The 25,327-nt window shown below is 40.2% G+C and overlaps 1 protein-coding gene across 13 annotated transcripts in view; it reads right to left on the bottom strand.

Annotated features, from left to right (window-relative positions):
* Positions 1-25,327, bottom strand: part of TCF4 (transcription factor 4) — a 348,341-nt gene that overhangs the window by 157,973 nt on the left and 165,041 nt on the right. For 12 of the 13 annotated variants that reach the window (XM_045790146.2, XM_045790153.2, XM_045790147.2 and 9 more), the window contains one exon: positions 17,707-17,771. In XM_045790146.2, coding sequence (XP_045646102.1) covers positions 17,707-17,771 — 65 coding nt within the window. Of the gene's footprint in view, positions 1-15,826; positions 16,268-17,706; positions 17,772-25,327 lie in introns of those variants that run through there. The other variant, XM_045790157.2, reaches the window with a different exon arrangement.

Here is a 25,327-nt window from a genome sequence, read left to right as displayed (position 1 = left end):
CCTGTCTAACCCCACCATGAAATACTGGGTCTATTCTAAAAATGAACCTCTGGTCCTATTCCATATACTCAGATCGACTGCCATCCCACGGCCGATTACGGCCAAGACGTTTTACATTCTACTAGCCCGATTCATCCCCACGCAGGATCTCATACCTTCCTCTATCTAGATAGACTTGGGGTCACCTCAAAAAGACACTTTTTTTGCCAAAATACCCCAAACCAAGATGGTCAATGGGTTAATATTCTCTTCTGAGCTCTTCAATTATGCCGCCTTCTGAGTGAGAGGGCTGGCAGGCAGGGTAACACTGTCAGAGCTGCAAAGAGCTCTGCAGATGTCTCTGTTGTGTTCAGTCAAACTGAAAAGGAGAAAAGATGGCCCTCTGACAACAGACAGCTGTCAATGAGATGGCATGCTCACACTCACTAGGCCAATGAGCAGCCATGGAGGTGACAAGTGCTTGGCTAATCAGCTTGCCTATAAAATCACAGCCCTTCCCAGTGCTGCTCACACCAGCACACGAAGTGACAGCATGCACTGTCTTCAACTATCCTGTTCTCAGTCTTGTGTATGTATGTGTCTCTCTCCTTCTCCCTCTCACTCACCCCAGTGTTATTAGTACTGTTACAAAGGCTCTGGTCAACACTATATGTAGAAACAAAAATGAGACCAAAAGAAACAGGAATAAGAATGGGGAAAGAAAATCCCTGCAGCAAAATGACCCAAAAGGAAACACAGTGACACACTAACCTATTCAGGGTTATTTTACACTGAGACTGAATTATATCAATACCCATTATACATAAAGAGAAATCTGTATTAGATGTCAAGAGGCAAAATGATCCACCTTTCCCCATCCTTCATCTTGTCTTTCTCCCCTCTAACCACCAGGGGGCAATTTGGGGATAGAGCCTCATAGAGGAAGCTGAAATTCTGAGTTTTAACAAATGTTAAATATTTCGGGGAGGGGGGGCGGGGGGGGGGCGTGAGGATGGAGCAAATCTGAAAGTAGTGCTGAAGGGAGAAACTCAGGGGACCGGGAGAGCAGAAAAATGAGTTCCCCAAATCTTACACTTATTTTCTTAATTAGCTAACTCTTAAGCTCAAAGATATCCCCTCTAAACTAATAATTAAATGCTAAATTCACTAAGGAGGTACCTTATGAGCCTGACAGGTATTTTTACCCGCTGATAATAAAAATACCTCTCTCTCTTTCGCTCCCTCTCTCTCTCTGTTTTTCTCTCCCTCCCTCGCTTTCTCCCCCTCCTTCTCTTTTACTTCTCTTTGGTTTCTAAAAGAGCAGCTGATTGGAAGCAGAGGATTCAGGAAGAAAAACAAGGCAGATAACCCAAGTGGATACTGAGTCAAATCTGTGGCTGTCCACCTGCATTGCAGAAGTCAAAACACCAAAAGTCCATTTTAGAGAAAGAGGAATTTTAACAAAATACAGCCTCACTGAAATCGACCCTAATGTAGCCGAGATCTTCCACATCCACCCTGTATGTACCCTGACCACGTTTATCCCTTCTTCTTCTTCTCCTTCTTCTCCTTCTTCCCTTCTGCTTCTTCCCTTCTTCTCCTTCTTCCCTTCTTCTTCTTCTTCTTCTTCTTCTTCTTCTTCTTCTTCTTCTTCTTGTTACCCCAAACAAGAGTCGAATCTGCCTGCCACGCCTAAAATAAACCCCCAAAGTTCTTTCTAAAATAATTTTAAAAACCAGTGGAGTGTGAAAAGGAGAAGTGGAAAGAGTAAATACTGGGGATACGTGTCCTTCAAGAGTCGAGAGAAAAAGTCAGACTTCAAGGCTTTTCCAGCCCTAGTTCAGCTCTCCTAGCCTTGGAGGTATACATGGTTGTCAGAGCCCAGAGACCAGGCAATGGGACCATCACTGCAGGGTGTCCCAAGTGGCAGACTGTCCTCCTGACCACTGCCTCATCTCTGCAAGACAAAGCTGTCTTTCTTTGCGAGAAATGTAAGAAGCCATTCAATCTCTGTCTGCATTCATGACCAACAAGGAGCAGTGCCCTCACAGAGCGTGAGACCAGTCAGCACTTCTCCAACTCCAACACCAACACCTACATCTCTTGAGTCAAACCAGAAGAGCAGGCCCCGCCTCCTGCCATCCAGGATTGGCTGGGTTTAATGTCACCAGGATGTCCAGCCAATCACTGAGTTTCTAAGGACTTGGGATACTCCTGCTCCCTACTCCATCCATACTCTTTTAAAGCTGTATTATCATCCACATAGACCCTACTCACGGACACCAAAATCTATCAACATCACGTAGCCTTGGACACTCCAATCATTTCAAACTCTTCACCACTATTCCAGCTAAATGCTAAAATGGGCACCTTCTGACTGAATGCTTTTTCCCCTCTTATGAATTCTTTCCTAAACTTAAAAATCCAAGAAGCACAATCGCCGTAATTTCTTGGTCGAACGTCAATTTGCAATGTGTTATTTTGTAGCTTTTCCCAAATCTCATCAGCATTGAGTATTTCTAATATTGAATGCAGTTTTTTATTTTTAGTTATGAAAGCAATGCTTACTATAAAAAAAATCAAACAATACAGGAGTCTTTCAAGGCAAAAGACCAAGTATTTTGCACACACAAAACCAAGGAGGTCATTCCAGGCCACCCCACTTCGTCCCAGCGTCGGAGCAGCGGTGGAAGCAGCTCCTGGAACCAACATGCCACTCCTCCTATCTCTCTCACCGGCTGAGTCACAGGGAGGGGCCAGCCCGCTGCCGTGCAGTCTCTACTGTCCGGGAGCATTCCTGGGCTGTTGGGGAGATGGGCAGGGGGGTGCTCGCGGCAGGGAGAAGAGCCACATCACAGAGGCTAAGGGCACGCTGGCTTGCCATCTTGTACGTATCCGCTTAGAGCCCCTAATACCCATTTTTATGCTAGAACAGAAGAGGGAAGGAGGCAATCATTTCTACAGAGGAAAAAGTTATTCCTGAGAAAAAGCCCGGGCTACAGAAATATTAAGACTGGAGGGAGGTTGGCCACCTTGCCGTCCCTCTCAGGTGAAAGCGCAGTGCAAGTTCTCGTGGGAATCCTGCCTTTGTTGCTCTGAGGCTCTTAATCTTTACGTTCATTCCACTTCTCCTTTCTCTCGAGAACATGGCCTGTGTGAGCTCTTGCTCGTGGCAAATGGACCTTCTAGGAATCACATCTATGGAAAATAGAGTATTGACGGTCCTGCCCGCCAGGCTCACAGTTTGGTTCTGACCAGAACAATGGGGGCCTTATCAGTCCTCTGGGGTGCTGAAGATAGTCAAGACTCTCTCCAGGTCCATTAGGGCTGCCTAACACCCTATCTTGCACATTTGCTTCTTAGTTATTGTAAAGCTTTTACATATTTAGGGAGCTTTTCCATCAAAATACTCTGGAATGGCTAGAGGCTCAGACACATTAATGATATCTGCACACATGTGCTTTTTATCCAAGTTCACAGCTCCTGGTCATTGAGGGTAAACAGTGTTATCAGTGATTATTATGGATTTAGTCAAATATATTTTATTCCTGTCATTTATGAGCACTTGTGTTGGCTGGTATTTACAATGTCGGGATTCTGTCACTTTGGCAACCTTCTGAGACAACATTTTTCCAATGTTACAGTGACATTTCAAAAACTCAGTATTTACAAGCAAACTACACCCTCTGGCTCTGTGATGGCGCAATTCAGTGGTTGTTGAACAAAGGGATACTCGTCTAGAAATTTCTTCAGGATGTACTTCCAGCTGCTACTGGCTATTACTTCATGGTCTAGGGTAGCCCTATGTTCTCTGGAAGAAAAAGGCTATAAAAACATCAAGGAAAAATTTCGATGCCACACACTATTGAAATTTTAACCATTTTGACTGTCTCCTGTGTGACGCTGACAAGTCTCTTAACCTCTCTGAGCTTTATTTTCCCATTTGCTATAAAGCAGCAGTAGGTACCAGGTGGCATTTAAGTCCTTTCATACTCTAACATTCTATCCTTAAGGATTTCAAGAATATAAACACAAGTTAAACTCATTATCATCAGTTTTTTTTTCATGTCCTATCTCAAGGTTAAAAGAAAAAGAATCATGTGAAGGAAATGTGAAGAAGAAAATCATGCCCTACTCAGCTCATCCACTTCTTCCCTGTTCCTACCCAGCCTCTGTTGAAGCAAGATGCAACCCGGCGAGTGAAGGAGGAAATGCAGGGGGACAAGACGTAGTTGGCACTGCACCTCACCCCTCGGCTTCAAGGCCTCACCACGCTCAGGCGGATCGTGGTCCTTCTACCAGTGGAGTAGAGTCGCTACCACCGACAGGTAACCGATACTCAGGAATTGTGTGCCATATTGTGTACAACTTGTAGTTACTTATGGGAAACATTCAAAATACTCTCTTTTGCGGCTCTCTAAAGACAACGCTCTGGAGATTGAGATTGCCGGGTTCATCACACCCTCTTGAGAAATGCAGTCTTTTTCACTGACAGAGAGAGGTCCCAGTGCTCTAAGCTGGATGATACCTAAGTTAACAGTGAAAAGAGAGAGGGAACCATCTATGAAAAGACTCGGGGGGCTATTTGCTCTGACAAAAAGTGTCACCAACTTTATCCAGAAATAAAGAAGCGATAGGGAAAATGATAAATCTGGAGACAGAGGACTTTGTCCCCTAGTCCCATCTCTGCCACCTGCTATTAATAGTGACAAAATTGCTCTGAGTGTTTCTGTTTTGTTATCAATAAAATGGGGATTAAAAATAGTCCCTACCTCACTGGGATCACTGGCATGATTAATTTAAGACAAAAAATTTGCATGGAAGTGCTTAAACGTAAGTTATTTGCTCACAAGTTATATAATGTGTTACTGTTGTTGGTTCATTTATTCATTTACTCATCCATCCACTGAGACTTGAGCAAACACTCACTGAGTGTCCTCTGTTAGGCACTGGGGATAGAAATGACAGCCCTGCTCCCTGGGGTTTTCTGGCTGTGGAGAGTGTGACAATTGTCAGGAGAAAGAAGTGGCTACCTGAGCTCAGAAGACAGCCCCTCGTTCTGGCCTGGGTAGAACACCAAGTGTCCCTGGAGGAAACAATGCATGACCTGAATCTGAATGAAGAGCATGAGTTACCGGTAAAATGAATGTAAGGGGAGAAGGAGAAACAGAGTGAAGATATTCCAGCCAATGGAAGGGCTCTTGTAAAGACAGAGAGAATTATGAAAGAGCCCTTAAGGGAACTACAAACAGCTCAGTATGGCTGGAACAGATGTGAGTGAGTGTGAAGGACAAGGCTGGAGGCCAAGACAACGGCCAAGCTATCAAGAGTTTGTACATCATGCTAAGGATGGGCCCCTGAAGCCATGAAGGGAGGCTAAGCAAGGGCATAACAGCAGTAGGGTTTTATGGAGAAAACAGCTCCAGCTGCCCTGTGAGGGAGAAGGTGGGGATGGAGGGAAGTAGAGCAGTAGAGACAGCAACAGTGGTGACTGGGAGTGTGCAGGATGGGGCAGATTTATTGGTACAGGAAGCAGAATCCATGAAATCTGAAAACTGAGGGCTTCTGGGGGTGAGGGAGACAGAGCAGTCTCTGATGGCACCTGGAGGTCAGTCACCAAGCCAACATAGATGGAAGGACTAATCTTGAGAGGAAATTCAGTTGATAAAATTCAAGGTCAAAAGCACAATACTTTAATTGCCACATTTTACTCTAGTCCTTCGAAAAATATACCTAAATAAATGTAAGAATATGAACTTGGGAAGTATGTGTTAGAGCTGCCAATGAGATGACTCAAACCCTCTATGAAGGGAGTGATATCATGACCTTTGGGGAGTCAAGGAGGGGGGAATAAGGTGCTATTTCATAATAAATGTTTACTGAATACCCAAATGAAAGTATGGTGGAATATATTATTGTGGAATGTTCTGGAATGTTCTGATTGCTGGCTGAGGTTCTACAGAGCTGATTTAGTACGTCTGCATTCTATTTCTAGAGCAATATCTATAAATATCTAGAACACAGATAAAATTATTTGCACCAGGTAACTAAGGGAGACCTATTGACTAGAACTCCACAGGAGCCTCCAATCTTGACATCTGAGTTTCTGAAGGCACACTAGGAAATTTAAGAGGATAGTATAGTTACCTAGGATACAATGGGATGAAAATCTGCTCTGTAATGAAGTTTGAAATAGGAACGAAAGGGTGTATGTGTTATCTGCAAAAGAGAATAGGGAACAAGTTCTCCTAGAAATAAATCCAAGAATAATCCCTTCCCCCACGTGTAAAACCCCAAACTTAATATTCTTTCCATGGACATGATGACACCCAGCACTTGTGCTCTGGAAACAAATTCAAGCAAATCTTACTCGGTAACTAAGTACAAGTAGGACTGAGAAGAATAGGTCCCTATTAGTGATTTCTCTCTCGCCACAGCTAAGTGGTGGAGACGCAGAAAGACTCCTTGAGGGACAATGTCCGAGTAGTGGCAGCTGTTGACATTGCTCTTTACACATGTCATTGTCCACAGCACATCTTTTACCACTGCTGATGTTGTGTCGGACCAGTCACTCTCCACATAACAGTTCTGAGTCACAGAGCTCAGTGTGACAGTTCAAAAGTACTGGCAATAGATGTTTCCATAGAAGGCAATCACATCCAGGAGAAGAAAGTTCAGTGGATGGGGCTTCAAAGGAGTAGTATGGCCTGAATTAAGTAATATTCCCCAACTTGTGCATGAGTTTTGTTCAAAAAGTTTGTTTAGAATTTATAAGGTATTTTTCTATTAAAAAAAAAAAACCCACAAAGTTGAAATCCTCCTAAGATCTTGAATTCTGAGTCTCTCAGGGTGTTGGACCCTACTTGTAAGCAATGACCCTATCTAGGACTCGGTTTTTTTTTTTTTGTTTTTTTTTTTTAAATAATCTCCATGTCCAACATGGGGCTCGAACTCACGACCCGAGATCAAGAGGCTGAATGCTCTACCTACTGAGCCGGTCAGGCGCCCCTTAGGACTTGGCTTTTTATCCCCACTAACCTTTGAATCTCTGTGAACCATGAGAGGGGTAGAAAATACCCTCATTGATCAGAGACTGGGCATAATCTCACTAGCACAGACAACCCCCAGGGGAACCACATGACCACTGACTTTTATCAGTAGTCTTATCAAAAAAGAAAATTCATCATTTAAGCATGCAACTATTTTTAATCCTGACTGGTGATCAATAAGCCTGCTTGATTTTCTTCCTCCGCTACAGCAACAATCACTTCCTATTTATCTGTGACTCCTTCCTATGAAACCATCCACTTTCCAAAGGTCATCCGAGGATCTATATTCCAAGTCTGCGCTCACTTTGGGAATAGGCATCCAGGTCTCATTCCCTCAGTCCATTCACACGCTGCCCTTTGAATAGGACAAAACATTGTTTCTTTCTAAGAAACTACGCAATGAGAAACCTTCACATTCTCCTAAAAGGGTATATAGTTTTCTTCCTATTCATATAGTGCGCATGTTGTCTTTGGAATTTTCTGACAATAGCAAGCAAGTTTACAAACTTTTCTTCTTGGTGCAATCACTGTACTTGTGGCGTGCTGAATTCACTACGAATCATTATAGAGACACCCTACATAAGTGTTTTATTCCTGTCTGGATAAAAACAAAATTACTTTATAGACATTTATTATTGACCCATTCTCCAAAAAAATGTAAATGTTAAGGAACTTAATCTAATCACCTCCTAACTCATTCCCTCCTCATATTATTTCCTTTTCTGCCATTACGGGGATCAAACTGATCTCTAGAAAGGATTGTGAAAATATCTATCAAAGTACAAGATGAGTTAAGATTTCGATCCTGATGTTGTAGCCATTGTGTCTTTTTAGTAATCACTTAAGAATTAAAGCTACACGCCGGGTCCTTTCCCTTTGACTTTATTTATCCTGCGTTTACTTCAGTGAGGCTCTTGGTGTTTCCTTCATACAACCTGCATGGTATATTCTTTTATAGTGAAGATGAGGGGAAAAGGAAAACAAAAGTGAGAATAGATGAAAGTGACTTATTATCAAAGTATGGGGAAAGCTAGCTACTTGGCTAAATAAAAAATAAGATATTTAGTGATTTGTAATATAAGAATAAAATGAACTCACTGGGTCTCGGGAGGTCTGCAATATGATCTTTGCAAAAGGTAGCTTGCCAATTTAATTGAGGTAGGAGTTATTTAATTTTTTTACAGGTATAGTTTTCAATAAAACTACATATGCCTATAATACTGCAATGGCAGATGTGTCTCGATTATTAGAGGTGGGCTCAAGGGAATATATACAATGGATCTTGAAATCTGTAAGCAGCTGTTGGGGGGGGGAGGCTGAAATGATGGGGGAGGGCATTGTACCACACACACATGTTCCTTAAGTGCAGCAATGTTTTGTTATTTTACTGCAGGTGTATTACAAAGATGAAATTTAATAACTTACTGTATACAATACCAATAAAACTGAAAAGATTCAGTGCCCTGCTGTTCATTATCACTGTACAAATGAGCTCAGATTATTCTGTGTGCATGCACGGTCAAACCCCGGCACATAGGGACCCCCACAACTAGAGCTCTAGAGAATGGTCACTGCTTGAAAACCTCAATGATATTTCTTCCTAATTACTTTCTTATCACTGCATTGTCATCCCAAATTCACACAAACGTGGCTTTGAGGTAGGTTGAAAATAAGATATATCTAGTATTTTTTTTTAAATGTCATAGAAAGCCTTCACTGGAAGATGTCTTTTGAAAGGAAAGGGTAATGAAATCAAGGAATATATAGATTTCATTAAGTACCGTAAGAATTAAACAGTGACAGTATACGCTATTCAACAAAACCCGGGGAAGCGCCGGGCCGAAGATGCTATCCCACCACAATGTGACTTCTCCCTTTATTAAGTACAAAAATAAGTGCCATACTATGAAAAAACATTTCGGCATTAGAAATGCTGAAGCAAATGCAGCTATGTATTCTTGCGGGGTTTCTTCTCCCAAGAAACTACTTCTGTTAGATAATAAATAACACCGTGAACATAAAAGGTCCATGCCTTAGGAAGCTCAGTTTAGTTTATCTGTGAGAGAAGGTGTATGTAAACAAATCCACATAAATATCCAGAACACACACACACTTTGTTAAAGGATGAGGCTCAATTCTAAGCAGGTGACCATATCAGGCCCAGCAGCAGACTCGGTATCTATTCCTTTCTAAAGTATTTATTTTTAAAAAGATTATGGAGGTTTGTTGGTATCTTACAGTGTTCCCACTATTTTAATTTGGGGTCTCAATTCTAAGAGTTTCAGAAGGTATCTCCTTAATGATGAAACCATTCCAAGCATGGTCACAGATAAAGGAATAAATATTTCTGCCACTCAATATTGAAAAGTTTTCCTGACGCTGCATTGGGAGTCTACTGCCTTTCTTATGGAAAGAAGCTACAGGGCTATACCGATTTCTACACACCACGGGCAGGTACGTTTCAACATGAAATTTTATCAACTAGTCCTCAGTGTTAATTTAAATCAATTGTTTAGTCATTAATTGATTTTCTCCTCTCTCTTTACATAGCAAAAATATAAAGATGAATTGAATGTCTAATTGCTAGTGGTCATTAAAAACCCTTGAATACTTTTTATAAGAAAAGAGAAGTTAATCCCAAGATTCTGGTGAAATCTCCATTTAGATATACCAGAACTTCACTTTTTTTGGTGCCTCATATTATCATCTCAAAGCAATTTCAATTTTTTTAATGCACTCGCTGTCCTGAACTATTGTATAAAACTTGCCTATGCTTCTAACACATATTTGTTGTTTCATGTATTTCACAAGTGAGTTAAATGCCATAAGTGAAAAATTATGGGGTCACATTTAAGAGCCTGCAAAAAGGTCTGGTTTCAGAATTTCACTGTACGTAGTTCTTATATTTTTGGAAAAATAATTTGATATATGAAGAATCCAAATTCATGTAATAGCAAACCATATTCTGCTTGCATTGCACAAAAAGGAAGGCCCAAATATAATCTATACATTTTTAAGAAAGTGTTCATGCTGTTGCTAAAATGTGAATTGGCATATCCTTCCCCAGCCTTTTCACAGGGAATCTTTATTGGTTTTAATGAAATTGCACATGCTAATTCTGAGGATGTTACAAAAGAGATCATGCATATAGACACATGTGGTTTATTTAAAAACAATAACAGCAAAAAAAGGCCTCAGAGTCAGAAGCCATGTGCCCCCCTCCCCTTTCGAGCCCCCTTCCTCAAGGTGTTCAGAGTTCTAGCCCACTCTGGACAGACCTGAGTGAAACTACTGTTCCAGGCACCATGTCAGTCCCAGACTCTCCAGTGGGCCTGGAATCTACCAGAAGTGGTTTTCCAGATGGGCTGTAATGCGGATCTTTGAGCCTAGAAATCTCATCATGGCTTGGGGCAGCAGGGAACCCACGGTGGAAGAGCACTGGCTTTAAATTGGGACATTTTAGAGTTCAAAATTTGGCTCTTGGGCTTGCTTGGGCTGTGTCCTCAGGCCTGCTTGCTTTACTTCTCTGGGCTTCGTTTTCTTAATTATTAAATGAGGACAATAATAATCACCATAGAGGTTTATACCAGTGCCTAATATTAAGTTCCCAGGCTTCCTCTAGATAGAGCCCAGACGAACATTTAGAAACCCATTCATTTTGACACCCACTCATCAGTCACATCAGGGTTGTGGAAAGACTGGGGAGGAGCCAGACCCACTATTTCGATGTCCCTCCATGGAGCAACCCTGAGCAACACAGCTGCCTACCAGACCCCATGGGTCAGCCACTGACGGTCAGCCTCATGAGGTCTTCAAGAATAATTACTAGAGTACAGAGGGAGCAATATGAGAATCTAGAGAAACTCCAGTGTTTATGACAAGATTAATCCAACAACGAGGGATACAGATTGTCATAAGGTCCCAAATTTCAGCAAAAGAATAGTAGAGTTTAGTTTGCCAGGAAACATACCTATAATTACCCCCTTCCTCCTGCAATTAAAGCTTTTCTGACCTTTAGCTGAGCTATAACTGTTGTTTTAGCAATATACTTTATGAGATTCGAAGAATGCTTTAATGCTCCCAGTACCCTCCAGTACCATGTTTAATACAAGCATTATTAACATTTATTTGTATATGTATGAAGTACTTAAATTACCAGCGCTAAAATATGAACAATGAAAGGAAGCTTTTCACAGAAGAATGTCAGCTATAAACGGAGATGGACTGATGGAGTTTTTTGAACAGACCACTAGTTCGAAATCTAGTACAGGGAAGCATCATCAATGCATGCTAAAACCATCAGGTCAAAGACCACTGCGGAACCGGGTACTTGCCCAGTGCTAATGTAGCAACACAAGAGTGTTTACTGGTTCCCTTTTTGCAAAGGGAAAGGTTTTTTTTACAATACAAAGATCTGGGGGTCTCCACTTTCACCAAGTGATTAAAGTTAGCATCACCAATAGCAACTTATCCTGACATTATATGCCTCCAGGTGGAATGCAGTATGAAGGACACAGCGTCATCTATGAACTACTCGGGCCAAAAATGTGGAACATCCATACGAAGAAATCTTTTGACCTAATTTAACAAATTAAACAGCACCACAAAGAAATAAATTCTGATCATTCTAGATGGGAGAATATTTTTCAAGACAACTGGCCTGATTTCTTTAAAGTAAACAGCATTTTTAAAAAAAATTACAGGAATTGCTCTAGTTTAAAAGAAATCATAAAGAGACATAGAAACCAAATACCACGCATAAATGCAATGACGGAAAAAAAAAGCTATTGAAGACATTTTCATGGGGGCACAATTGAAGAAATCTGAATACAAATAGGGTATTAGATTAGGAAGCTATTGTTATTTTCTTTAGGGGTGATAACAGTATTTCATTTCAATGTTTAAGTGTTTATAATTTTAAACGACACATGCTGAAAAATCTAGGGGTGAAATCTTATTAGGTCTGCCACTTAAAAATGGTTCACTGAAAAATGTGTGTATGTATTTATATACATGAAGCAAATATAACAAATATTAACAACTGTTTAAATGGTGGGTATATGGTATTTCATTTTATTATCGTTTTCAACTTTTCTGAGTATTTGAAAATTTATACTATATAAGATTTCTAAAAAAAATTTTTAACTAAATAAATGGAGCTTGATTGTCTCTGTTGATATCCAGAAAGCTGCTAATGGGGGTGTTGAAGGGAAAGTATGCAAGAACTTCCCTTTGTTTTTCTCCTTAGATACCTAACAGATCAGTAGAGGGCCAATAAATATCTATTTACCAATACAAGGAAAGAATGGTTCCATTGTCCCCTCTGGTGAGCACTGGGGAGGCTGTTGGGTGAGAGGCACACCCATAGCATGCCCCCAAACAAACAAGCTGGTGCCCTGAAAACCTGCTTGGGGCAGAGTCACAATGGCATACCCACGGCAAACTCAGGCCCTGGGAGGTCCAAAGTCGTCATGATTTTAAATACTCTGTCCCACTGTCCTCCCCGGCACACTCAGAAAGGATGAGACTGGATTGCGACCTTTGGTTCCAATTACGCGCCCAGCAGAAACACAGAACATAGAATTCCCTTGTCGCTTCCTTTCAGAATGTTCAGGCCTCGAACAGTGAGACCACCACCAGGCTGGCAGTCAGATCCCTGAGGGTGAGGGATGAGGGACTCTCCACAGTATGACCTCTGTGTCCTTCCAGGGCCCACACAGCACGACAGAAGGGCAGACTTCCAAAGGGCTTTCTTTGAGACAATATGATTTTCTCATTTTTGTAGGTATGAGACCAGTGCTAAATATGGTTCTCATACATTGCCATCTTCAGACTTCCCTCTCTCAAAATGATTCCTAAACATGATGCAGGGGAAATAGGCATTAGGATATCACAATCCCCACCCTGCTAGGCACAGAGTACACATAGCAAGATAAAGCCGACGAGGTCCCTGCCCTGTAGGAGTCTACGGAATCTTGGTGGAAACCAGCATTCAACAAACATAAGTAATGGCAAATTCAAGAGGCACTATGAAGGGGACCTGAGGTGCTAAGGCGGGACACAGACATAGTACGTGAATGGAGGAAGGTCCTAGGAAGGAAGCACTAGACCCAGACTGACCCACTGTCCACCGTGAACAAAGCATAATGTCAAATTAAAAAAAAAAACAACAAGATGTATTTCTGTTTCCACAAGATCTAAATAGCCATTTTTCTTAAGAATGGATAAAGGATTCCATGCCTTCTTTGCTTATATCCTTTCCATTTTGACTTTAGATAAGGAAAACTTAAAGGAGCCCAAAGTTGTAGAATGAAGTCATTTGTAAATTCTTTTTGCATCAAAAATAAAAATAATGAAAAGAAAAAAAATCAATTCTTCAATGTGTCATTCATTTCAGAACCAACTATAATGTTTTATTTCAATGAACCCAAAACAATGAGGTTTATGAGCAAATCCAATTTCATATAGAGAAAACCCATTTTCTATACACTTTCAAAGTTTCTGGAATTTAACAAAAGTATCTGAGATTAAGCCTAATTCTTAAATCCTGTCAGTTTTAAGATCTCAACATCAAATAACTTTATCAGCATAGTCTCATTTGATTACTTGCTGAGAAAAAGAAAGAATGTGGATGAGGTTAAAGCCTTGGACTTCACTTGAGAAAACAAGATATGGGCTGGGACATTGAGTTGCAGAATTTCGCGTAAAGACTTCAAGGCATCTTCCTGATTTTCAGTAAATCACGAATTTTCACTGCCTTTCAATGAAGTACATATGCAATATACTTCCATGTCTTGAATAATCAAATTAAGGCAAGAAGTCTAAAAGCTTTTTCAAGGTCAGTGGCAATACCAGCTTTTGGACACTTCTTTAAAATAGAGTGTATTCCTATAGACCATTCTAGGAAATCATCAAACCTAGCTGCACAGTACAATCACCTGGGGAACTGTCAGAAAAGCAAAAGCCCAACTCATAAGATTCTAATTTAATTGGTCTCAGATAGGGCCCAGTTTTCCATATAGTGCACACCCCCACCCCCCCACCCCCCCACCCCCAACACCCCCCACGCACACCCCCACACACATCTTGCCCAGGAGATACTAATAATGAAACCACTGCTATAGACCTGGGCTATATTCCAAAAAAGAAAAGACAAACAATTCCTGATAATCAATCCTGAACTTCCACTTAGGGGGAAAACTTCTGCCTTAATAACAATCATTTGTGTTGACATCATCATTTCATTCAAAAACAGAAGATTTCGGCAAGATAAAAAAGTTTGCAATCGCCAAACATTCTCTTCAAAGCAGCAAAAGAGGCCAAAAGCAAATGACATTTTTTTCCTTTTGTCATCTGCAGTGATGCCCATTAGGTATTAGCTATTGGTTATCATATTAAGGTTGGACTATCTTGCGAAAAACTTTATTTCCGCTCATTTTCATTTCTGTCAGACTTTCCATTATAAATTTTATTTTCTCTGCCAGTAAAAGTAGTATGAGGTTGCAATTTGGCAAGAACATTTTAAGCCTGGGTGTGATTTCCGTACCCCAATTTGATTTAAATTAGTTTTGCCATATTTAGTGAGAACTAAAAAAAAAAAAGTCCATTTGGCTGCTTTGCTTTGTCTATTGGTTCATTTTCTATACAATTTCAAAAGTCTGAAAAAGTTACCATGTGTACTTCTGATAATTTTACGTGGAAATGCATTAATGAATTCATATTATCCCATTACTATTTAAAATGAAAACAACTTAATAAAGATCCTGCCAGCATTTGTTTTTTGGCTAAAATATCTGCTTTTTAAAAAGCCACGTGTCTATCACTATTAGTGTTAAATCCTCAAGAGAAACAGAATGGAGATTATATATATATATTATATATAATCATATTACTTATATATATATATATTTTTTTTAACCTGATACATTTTTGAGATAACATACATTTCAAAATAACAATTTATTTCTCCAGGACAGCGTTTCGCTACCTGTTGCTTACCACCACTATTTCTCTACACCAAACAAAAGGCTATTGGGACTGGAATAAGCATCTTCACATGTAACAGTGCTCATCCCTCTAAGTCCACAGGATACATTGTTATAATACGATAAAGCTGCTTTTGGAGCTCCTCAGGGCATATCATCTAAAGGATTTCCACCCAGCATCTCTAGAATGTAGTAAACAGGAGAAACAAAAGCTTCCTCTCCAGGAGAGCCACTCACCTTGCCACACAGTGGGGAATCATTTCAGCTGTGATCTGCTACTTAGACTTGAAGCCCAAGATACCCGAGACTTTGCCTTTCTTTTTGGTTTGCATAGCTGGTGTTGGAGACAGGGATATTCAAAAAGCAATTCGGCACAAGAGAAACATTCACTGGAAGACACACTATGGTCTGCTCTATTCTCAGATTTCACGGAGAGCAGAAATTCATAATATGGGCACTTTTCCGCTCCAGCCCCTATTTTCTCAATCAGGGAATTTCCGAAATTTTGCTTTTATTTATCCTTAAGTGATCATGCTGTTTATGGATACTGCTGAGACCATGCTAAGCACAGATAGTCAGTTCTTGCAAGACTCACAACCATGAAGCAGAAATAAGAAAGAGAGAAATCTCCACACTCCACAGCTACATTATGAAGACTTTTTAAGAAAAGCACATGCAGTCATACTCCGATATACAACAGAATTTTCCTGGACACGAATGTCTCAAAATGAGCTTTCCAAGGCCCAGAAATTCAGCCATCACACACCAGTCCGTCCACCTCTACTCCACCCTCTGCCCCCTTCCACTTCTCACCTTGTGTTTGCCAAAAAAAATAACTTCAGTTTCACCCGAGGGAAGTATTTCCCACAAACCGAGGGAGGGTCTGCGTCCCTGCGCATACACAGACAGACTCACGCGGTCTGGATGATGCTTTAACAAGTTAAGGGGCCTCGCGCTTACTCAGCAGAGGAAATCTTTGTGTCTGTGAGGAATCACGCCAATTCCTATTAGTAAGAAAGGATACAGGGGCGAGGAAGCCTATTCTCTCATTGACCAGAAAAAGAGGCCCGGCGAAAACAGAGACCTCTGCCATGACCATCTGCAAAAAGGAAGGATGTTGTCAACTTTCTTCTCCCCCAAACTCTAACGACCTCTGCCTTGACCCTCAGAAACCAGATACACAGGAACTGGCTCTTCTGCAGGAATGGGGAGCTTTACACTAGAGACTCGGCACTAAGAGGCTTGTCGCCCGAGCTATCTGCCCCGAACATTTGCACTCACATTCCAAAGATGTTTCCGTTGTGCTGGAATGGCTGTAAATTTCTTTCCTGCAGAATTCTTTCCAAACAAACTGCTATGAACTGTACCGTGCAGCCTGTGTGGCAGGAGTTCTAACCAAGCACCGGTTCACCTCATTGCAACCAAGCTTTCAGATGCCGAATAGGACTGAAGGGGTGGCTGGGCCAGAGGAGGCAATTTTAAAAATGCAAATACATCCAGGGGGGATAAAAAAAAAAAAAAAAATCAACCTCCACCAGAATTCCACCTCTAGTGACATATGACTGATACATAAAGGTAACGTCCTTCATAGGCTGTTTAATTGCTGAAACTGTCTGCTTACATTTTCCAGGGTATATGAAGCAGGTTGTTTCAAAAATTCAAAACCGAATTTCTTTCCCATATCATTAAAGAAAATGGGAGGGTGAGCGGGTTCGAGAGCAAGCATTCCCTTTCTAGCATAAGAAGAATGTATATTCTGTTTGGGTAGAAAGCTTTGAATATGAGAGAGGATTATTAAATTCTATCAAGAGTTCTCCCAAGTAAGGAACCAACGCACTTACAAAAAAAAAAAAAAAGTCTAAATTCTAAGCAAAATAAAAGATTTTAAACATACGATTAATACCGATACTGAAGTTAAAAAGAAAGCATCTATAAAAACTCAATTGTCCTAAAACAAAGCTTATACTTTTGGCTCTGGGTGGTATTTTTAGAACTGGGCTTTCTCTGGAGAGTGCAAAGTATGCAAATGCAGAGTGCACAGAGACACAAACACACACATGCTATACCTTTGTATTACACTGGCATTTTATTATTTCATTAAAGTACTCTTATTTTTCTAGCTCACGCATGCTTCCCTTGAGACGGCTTTGCTGTTAGCCTGCTGGCCTTGACTTCCAGCCAAAAACAATTCAGAAACAAAAAGGAACAACAAATCATATTTTCACAGACATTTTTATCCCTCAATACAACCCTGTTTTCACACAACATCATCCAGCCCCTATGAAAACTATAATTTAGGGCAATAACCACCCGAACCCAGGGTCTGACACATGGCTGCACGAAGTATTTCTAGTGTAAGAAATTCTTAAGTTCTTAATTGCAAATAAACTCTTTTGATAGAACCACTTTAACCGACATTGCTAGTTTGCAAACAGTGCCACTGGTACCGGCTGATGGATTAAAAAAGAGAAACAAGCCAGTGAAGGCAGTTCTGATGCGGCAGGGATCTAGAGACGAGGGGTTTATTACTTCCAAGCTCTGTGCTATTTCATTACTTTTTAAAAGAGAGAGGCGTCGGCAGACTCTCGGTGCATCTTAGTGCCACGCTTGAAAATGCACCACCTAATTTACAAAACAAACCGATTTACCAGGTTCATTCTCTCAACCCTTCCCCAAGCAAGATTCTCACTTACCTGGTGGCAACCCTGTAAGTTTGATTCTCTCCCATAAGATGCGTATGAGCCCCTTTCCGTTTTACCTGCCAAGAGAAACAACAAAAAAAGTGTAAATTATGTTTTTCCTTAAAAAAAAAAAAAAATCTCCAGGTAACAGACATCCACTTCTCTTCCCCGATGTTTACATACGTAAAGTAGGCACTACTGGCAATGTATGCAAGCAAGAGAGGGAATAACACTTCCTCACTCTGGCTATGATAAACTGGAAAAAAAATATCCTTCATTCCTATTCTTAGCCAAACTGCTCCACACTTCCAAAAACTGTCATTCCAATGGCCTCCACTTTCTCTAACAAACAAATTGTCAGCCCTTATTTTCACTTTCTTTCTCTCGCAAAATTTAAACAATTTCATTTTTATTTACACAGCAGGCAAATTATCTATGTAATGACCCTAGTCTAGTAATTCCCATTGATTATATTGACACTTAATGGTGAGGCCAAAGCTAATCAATCAAGGCTCTCCAGATGGTGAAAATAGCGAGAAACTACTCAAAATTCTGAGACTCTCTCTCTTTTTTTAAACTCCCTTTCCCAGGGGTACACCCCATCACGATCAAGGCGATGATGGAATTTGCATTGGGGAAAGGGGGCTTTTGCAAAATTGTCCCCTCTGAATCCAAGTTCATATTCTACCAATTGACCCCGTGGAACAAGGGATAATGGACTGTCCATGTCTCGTGCCAAGTCTAACAACTCAGTCTGTATCTGTAGATGGCTCTACACAGCCTCAGGTGCTATTTGGCCACATCTAAAGACAAAATCAAGGCTCCTCATTTGTTTTTTTTAAGATGTTTAGCCTTACTAATCTGCAAGGGAGACAATGAAGCCACATAACGAGAGATCTATCAGCAGTAGAATTTAGTGACATGTAAGGAGTTGTCATAGAAAATTGATCCATATTAGGACATCAAAAAGGACTAGTGGCATGACCAAGTATCCAAAAGACAAACCCAATCCCACCCCACCCAAGACGGAGGGATACTCCTCTCTTCAAGACTAGAGCTGAGGGGGACGTAGTACTTTACCCAGGACTCTACTATTCTTCTTTCCAATGGGAAGATTCAAAACTAGTATTTTGAGAGACAGAATTGAAATCCTTCTAAAGTTTATGACCCCCAAGTTTTCCTCCCTCCACTCCAGTTAAAATAAATGTTAAAAGTAACGGCAGTCATTTTTTATCTTTTGGTTCAATGACAATGCTATTAGAGTCCACCTTCCTGACACCGTACAAAGAACGGATCTTTAATAAATCTTCTATCTTGTCAAAAGTGTACCTGGTATCGAAGTCACTACATACATAAAATGGAAGGTGATTTTCAAAGAAAGCCAAACCTGAATCTTAAAATTAACCCTCTCTCCCTCAGTATTAACCTTCCTACTGGCTTCAGTGAATCTCAGGTTTAGGAAAACACTCCCCACTGCTCCCCCATTTCTGGTATAGTGTTCAGGGCAAAGTAGAAAATCAATGCCCATATCAGCTTCAATTCCAATGAAACAAGATACCATCTCATAGACTGTCAGTCCTGAAAGATCTAAGAGAATAACTTCCTATTGTATGAGGATTTTACATTAAAGCAAAGATGTATTTACCCATTTCAGAAGCATAAATGGTCATATACATATATTTACTCTTCTGTGTAAGTCAAATGTAGGCTACTTATACCCTTTTAAATATTACTAACAGAGAAATTTGACCTTTATGAACTATGAAATGATGTATGTCCTTCCTTAAGTTCTTGCGTCTAAAAAGCCTCAACACAACTACCACATAGTTCCCTTTGACATCATATGCACATGTTGAACTGCCAGAAAAGCAGGTCTGGAGAGGTAGGGAGGCAGGCAGACAGACAGAAAGATAGATGGATAAAGCAGAATTTACTCTGACTTCCTAGGAAATTGAACGTCTAGTGTCCTGTTTGGGTAATTTCCAAAAATTGGATTGCAAAATACAGTAAGAAGGAAGAAGGGTTATCTATTTTTTTTGCCTAGAAGGAATTACTGAAGCTATCCCCTATAGAATCTCACCAGCTGGCATTATTTCCCAACCCGACTCCAGCACATAGACCTGGAGAGATGAATTTTCTTACCAGGATTTGTCTCAATTCATATATATATGTTGGGACTATTCCACCCATTATTTTAAAGAAGGTCAGTGCAAATAGTAAGGGAGAGAGAAAGAGAGAGAGAGAGAATATGAATGAAAATAAATGGGAGAGAAAGGAAAGAAATCTAGAGAGGAGGAGTGGAATGAAAAGAGCAAAGGGGTAGGAAGGAAGGGAGAGAAGAGAATATGAATTCACGCTGCACAGAGTCCCCAAAGTACTCTTGGCTACACAGACCCGGCATTCTTTACTATCATATCAGATACAGACTGCTTAATCTTAATTTTGCTTGTTAAAAAATATTTATCCAGATACAAAAATAAACCCACTGCAAATTACAAGTTGTCAGGGTTAAAAATCTACTCCTGTTTGTGTGGGGGAGGATAAGAGACCAGCATAGACATGAATCATTCTCAGTAATTTGAGTGTTTCCATGACATCAATGGGCACCCGTCCAGGACTCTGTCGAAGTCTGCGAGGTACCAAAGAGGCAGCGCAGCCAGCAGGAGGCTGGGAGGTGCACTTTTTTTTTTTTAATTTTTTTTTTTTTTTTTTTAGGATTATGCTCCTTGTAAAGATTTCATCTGTAGCATCCACTTTTACCATCAAAGAGATAGCTCCAAGATTCTGAGAGTACACATTTCATTCTGATAGTGTAAGCCTTTAACTTTATTACATCTTTTTGTTTCCAAATTCAACTATAAATCTGCCCTCAGAGCCCAAACCCCTGTTTGGGAGCAAAATAATCAGGGACTGTGGATAAACCCAAGCACCTTCTCAAACATATGAGATCTATTCCCATCATTTGCTAATGACAAACAGCAGCCATTTTACAATGACATCTCAGTTTCTAAAACACGTACACACATACATATACATATATATATATATGTATGTATCTTTTGTGTAAACTGCCCATTAAAAATTAGCTATGGTTTTGATGTCGATTTTCTGCTTAAAATTCACTGCAACATTTGTTTCAGATAATAAAATGTTCAAGAGCGCTGATAACATGTTTGAGGAGGATTCTTAAGTGACTATCTGTGCTCATGAACACAAAAGCCCCTCAATATCTGCGTTTACTCTATGTCAGGCATGGATTTTTGTCACTTAGACCAACTGGCTGGCGCGGACAGCTTCTTTCCTCCTTTCTCCATTCTTCGACACCCACCTCCCCCCATCCCCACAACCACAACGGAGCTTTGAAAGAGCGAAAGACCCTATTTTCCCAATATTTAAAAGAGATAGCAGTGATGAACAAACCCGGCGCGTTCACTGCGGAATTTTCGAGACGACCCTCCAGTACTAGAATGCGACAGCCGCTGCGGATATTTTTTGGCACAAAGACAATGGTGGCAGTGCCAAGCCCCATGGCTAAAACTACTCAAAAGAGGCATAAGGGTAGCATTAATCGCTCAAGTCTTTTACTGCATGGAGTACTGTTGTCCATATTTTAGAAACTAAAAGTACCCGTTAGTAACATTTGTTGTATGCCCATAAAGGGGGGGGGGATTCTGAAATATATACCAGAAACCAATCTTGTCAGGCATTTGATTCATTTTTATACCTAAAAGGACCAAATGTTAAATTTTGCTGCTGGTGATGATTTGCCTTGCATGAAGCGAATGATATGACCTAATGGAGCACACTGAAGGCTGAATGAAAGCTATAGAGACGATTTCATATAAACTAAGTCGACATATTGGCTAAACAACTTTCTTCTGCAAAAATGATGTATACAAGGAACATGTAATACTATGTCACAATTTTTTAAATTAAGCAAGAAAAACGCTGTAAATGAGCAGACACAACATCCGTCAATCAATCCTCCTGGAGACAAAGGAGATCAACACGCAGCCCCTTCTCCAGAACAAGTCAGCATCTACAGTGAGCAAACAATCCAGAAAGTCAACACGTGTTTTGACCAAATTGAACCCATCAGCTGCTAAAACCTACATTTAAATTTGACTATTAAAAATGGCAGCAATTGATAATCAATAAAGGATTCCCTTGCCTCTTCTGTTGCCCTTGAAAAACTAATCTAAGCAGAAAACATAAGCTGCTTCCAATTTTTAAAAAAATTTGTGTTGATCTAGTCAATAATCCTTTATCTGGTTGCCCCAGGAAGGATAAGGGGAAAAATGTTTTTTGTTTGGGGACAGTATTGTTAACAAATGTCTATATAATTCCAAATTTAGTACTTTTATATTCTTATATCATTTTCTATTTGACTTCTAATTTGTTCTTTCAGTATATCTGTGGTATCCTACTGTAAGAGAATGCCAAGGGAACTGGATGAGAATGAAAATATTACTTGAAGGAAAAATGATCTCATAAACCCATTCATTCACAGGGATACATCCAAGAAGTATCAGCTCTGGTCTATCACTACACCTGAACGTTCTAATCCACGTGGAAACAGACAAGAACAACTTATTGATACTATGATTTCTGCAGATAAGCTGTGGCGCAGAAGACCGCACTGTTGGGTGACCAGCAGGTGATAACAAGGTCAAGTTTGGGTTTCTAGCCTTTCATTCATACTTTTAAAATTATATATAAATGGTAGGTATCTCACCCACCACTGAAAAAGATGCACCTGTACCAGTGGAACATAGAATCCCATGAAAAGCCTTAATGAAAAATTATCTGATGCTTCAGGACAAACCAAGCAAGGCTGTTTCACTGTTAATCCTCATTCTGGGAACTGAAGAATGAGCCTTTTGTTCCCTGGCATCAGACTAGGGAACTCATCATAACCATGTTCGGATCAGAATAAATCTTTGTCCCTGTCCCCACCCCAACACATCCCTGGTACCCTATTAATTAGTATTATGATTATGATGGTGATGATTATTATTTTGCATATTGAAAAGACTACTTCTTTAAGCAATGACTGAAATTTTTGGTGGTTCTGAAAATATACATGAGGTTATTATTTATAGTCCTCTCATCTTTTCCATGCTCACTTTTCCTCCTTTACCCAAATAAGAATAGCTGAGTCCTGGCTATGTATTTTTGCCCACTACGCAAAGGGCTTATGCAGACTGATTTCTTCAATCTGCACAACAACGCTGGGTGGCAGATGATATAAACACCCATTTTGTAGATGAGGAAACTGAGATACAGAAAATTGCCCAAGGCTACACAGGCAGTAAGTGACCTAACCAGGATTCAAACCCTGGCACTTAGATTCCAAAGGCTGTGCTCTTAGCACTACTCTGTGCTGTTGGTATTTAAACTCTGGGGGAAAAAAAATCTATAAATAAGCAGGAAGCCCAATACTGAAGACTCAAATCCCAGAGCTCAAAACACTCATGAATTTGATATGAAATTAATGAAAGTGTCTTATAGGTGGTAATAATTTACATTTACATGGTGTTTTATCCCTAAAAGGTCTCTTGGTACTTTAGAGCTGTGCGAATGGTATACACCAGAACCCGTGACGTCGTACAATAAGCTGCAACCATCTCCATGTTAACTTGAAGCAACTAATCAACAAGAACATGGCAGCAGACTGCATCTCTACACATTCCCTGTGTGAAGAGTATGACTCCGTATTAAGATGCACAGAGAAGAGTGGAAGAAAAAAATAACATTATAATATCAGACAATGCAGCATCGCTCACAAGGGTCTTCTCTGGAATAGTAACCCCACAACAGGCTCCCCAAAACAAAAGGAAGGCTAATTTAAAGAGCCTAGGAAATGTTACACACTATCTACATGTGTGTAGAAATGTTACACCCTCCCCCAGAAATGTACATTATATCTTAACATGTTAAAGCCTCTGACAAGTCCTGCAGTGAAGACATTTAATTTAGCTTAATACTATCTTTCCTAAACTTATGTGAATACACATACCTAACCCATACTTTTTTGTTTCTTAATACAAGTCACAAGGAACTTAGGGAGCTACTACTATAAAACAAAACCAAAAATAACTTACCACTATGAACGTATTAGGTTAATATATGTTTGTAATTTTCTATGAAATAAGTAAAAAAAATCGTGTTTTATTTTAATTAAGTCGACCTAAAATCAATGTTCACTATTGGTGACGTTTCTATGCAGATATACCTCTGTTATTCTGACTAGCTGGTCAACTTTACCCCAGATCCTTGTTTGGTGCTGAGAGCCTGCATTCACAAGAAATCAGAAATTGACCTTATTCTTCTGATTTCTACAATTCGAAGAGCATTGGTTCTCTCCTACAGAATCCTGCTGTACCAGGACAACTTGGTCTTCAATCCATAGGCATTCAAAAATCCAAATTTAATAAATCTGATGCTAAAACAATTACAACTCAATTTCAGCAGATAAACTAGTCATTCCACAGCCTAGAAAATTCTCTTCCTCCCCTTCTTCCTAAATTGAGACCAGAAAGAAAAGCGGGGCGCGGCGGGGGGGGGGGGGGGGATGTGAGTAGGCACATAGTTTGTAGCAAAGGATAATGGGAAGTAGGGAGCTAGCCATCTCCTCAGAAAAGACTAGCATCAGTCTTCTCTTTCACTGATGTGCTTAAGCCATAAAAATAGAATACTCAGTAATGATCTATAGCTCTTATCCTGGAAAATTATGAGTTTTGGCTGCATTTCGTCACTGATTCACCTCATCTCGTCTAGACACTGTGCTGCCTTCAAAACAGTGGGTGGACTAAAATTCCAGATATGCCGACTATCTTGAGGCACCACCAAAACTCTTCCCTTTGGGGGCCTGCCTATGGTGCAGAATCTGTATTGAATTTTCCTTAAAGCACTCACATTTATAAAGCACTGTATGGTACGCAAAGGAATTTCACTTACATATTTAAGACAACACGCCCTAAGAACTCCTTAGGTGGGCATTTTAAGCTCTATTTTTATAGATGAGGTCACTAAAATGAAGAAGGAACAACGGACTTATATGAGTAGAAGAGGTTATACAGGTATCAAGACACATAAACTTCCAATTCCAGCACTAAAGCCCCTTTAGACACTCTGCCACTTCTTTTGGAGTATTCTAGATGTAAGGTCCATATTCCACCTGTCTTCTTAATGTGTACCACAACCCTTCCCCTCACATCATTTTAACTCTGTTTGTAAGGCAAAAAGGAGTGGATAAAAAGGTTAGAAATGATAAGCATTTTGAGTGACCATCATCTGGCACAGCAAGAAGTACTCTCCAAATGCAAAATAAAAAAGTGCAGCCTCAGATTATCCCACGTGCCCTAGACAACAGCCAAAATCATCCCCTCACTCGGTGTCAAGCTCAGAAGAAGTGCACACATTATCAAATTGAAGCACGTGAGTTTTATGCTTTATTTTCCAAATGCAGAGAAATCTTTCATTGAAAATAACGCTAATTCCACAGAGTGTGCAATTAATCAACATAATCACGGGGATAACTTAGCTGTTTGGGGAGGTGTGTCAGATAACTCTTTAAGGCCACTAAAGTGCCACTTCAGCCACCAGAGTAATGATTTTCTGAATCAGCAAT

Source organism: Ursus americanus, chromosome 19 (assembly GCF_024610735.1).
Source record: "Ursus americanus isolate L20-20 chromosome 19, mUrsAme1.1.p, whole genome shotgun sequence".
In the NCBI taxonomy this organism is placed as follows: domain Eukaryota; kingdom Metazoa; phylum Chordata; class Mammalia; order Carnivora; family Ursidae; genus Ursus; species Ursus americanus.
This window is presented reverse-complemented; position numbering and strand designations above follow the sequence as displayed.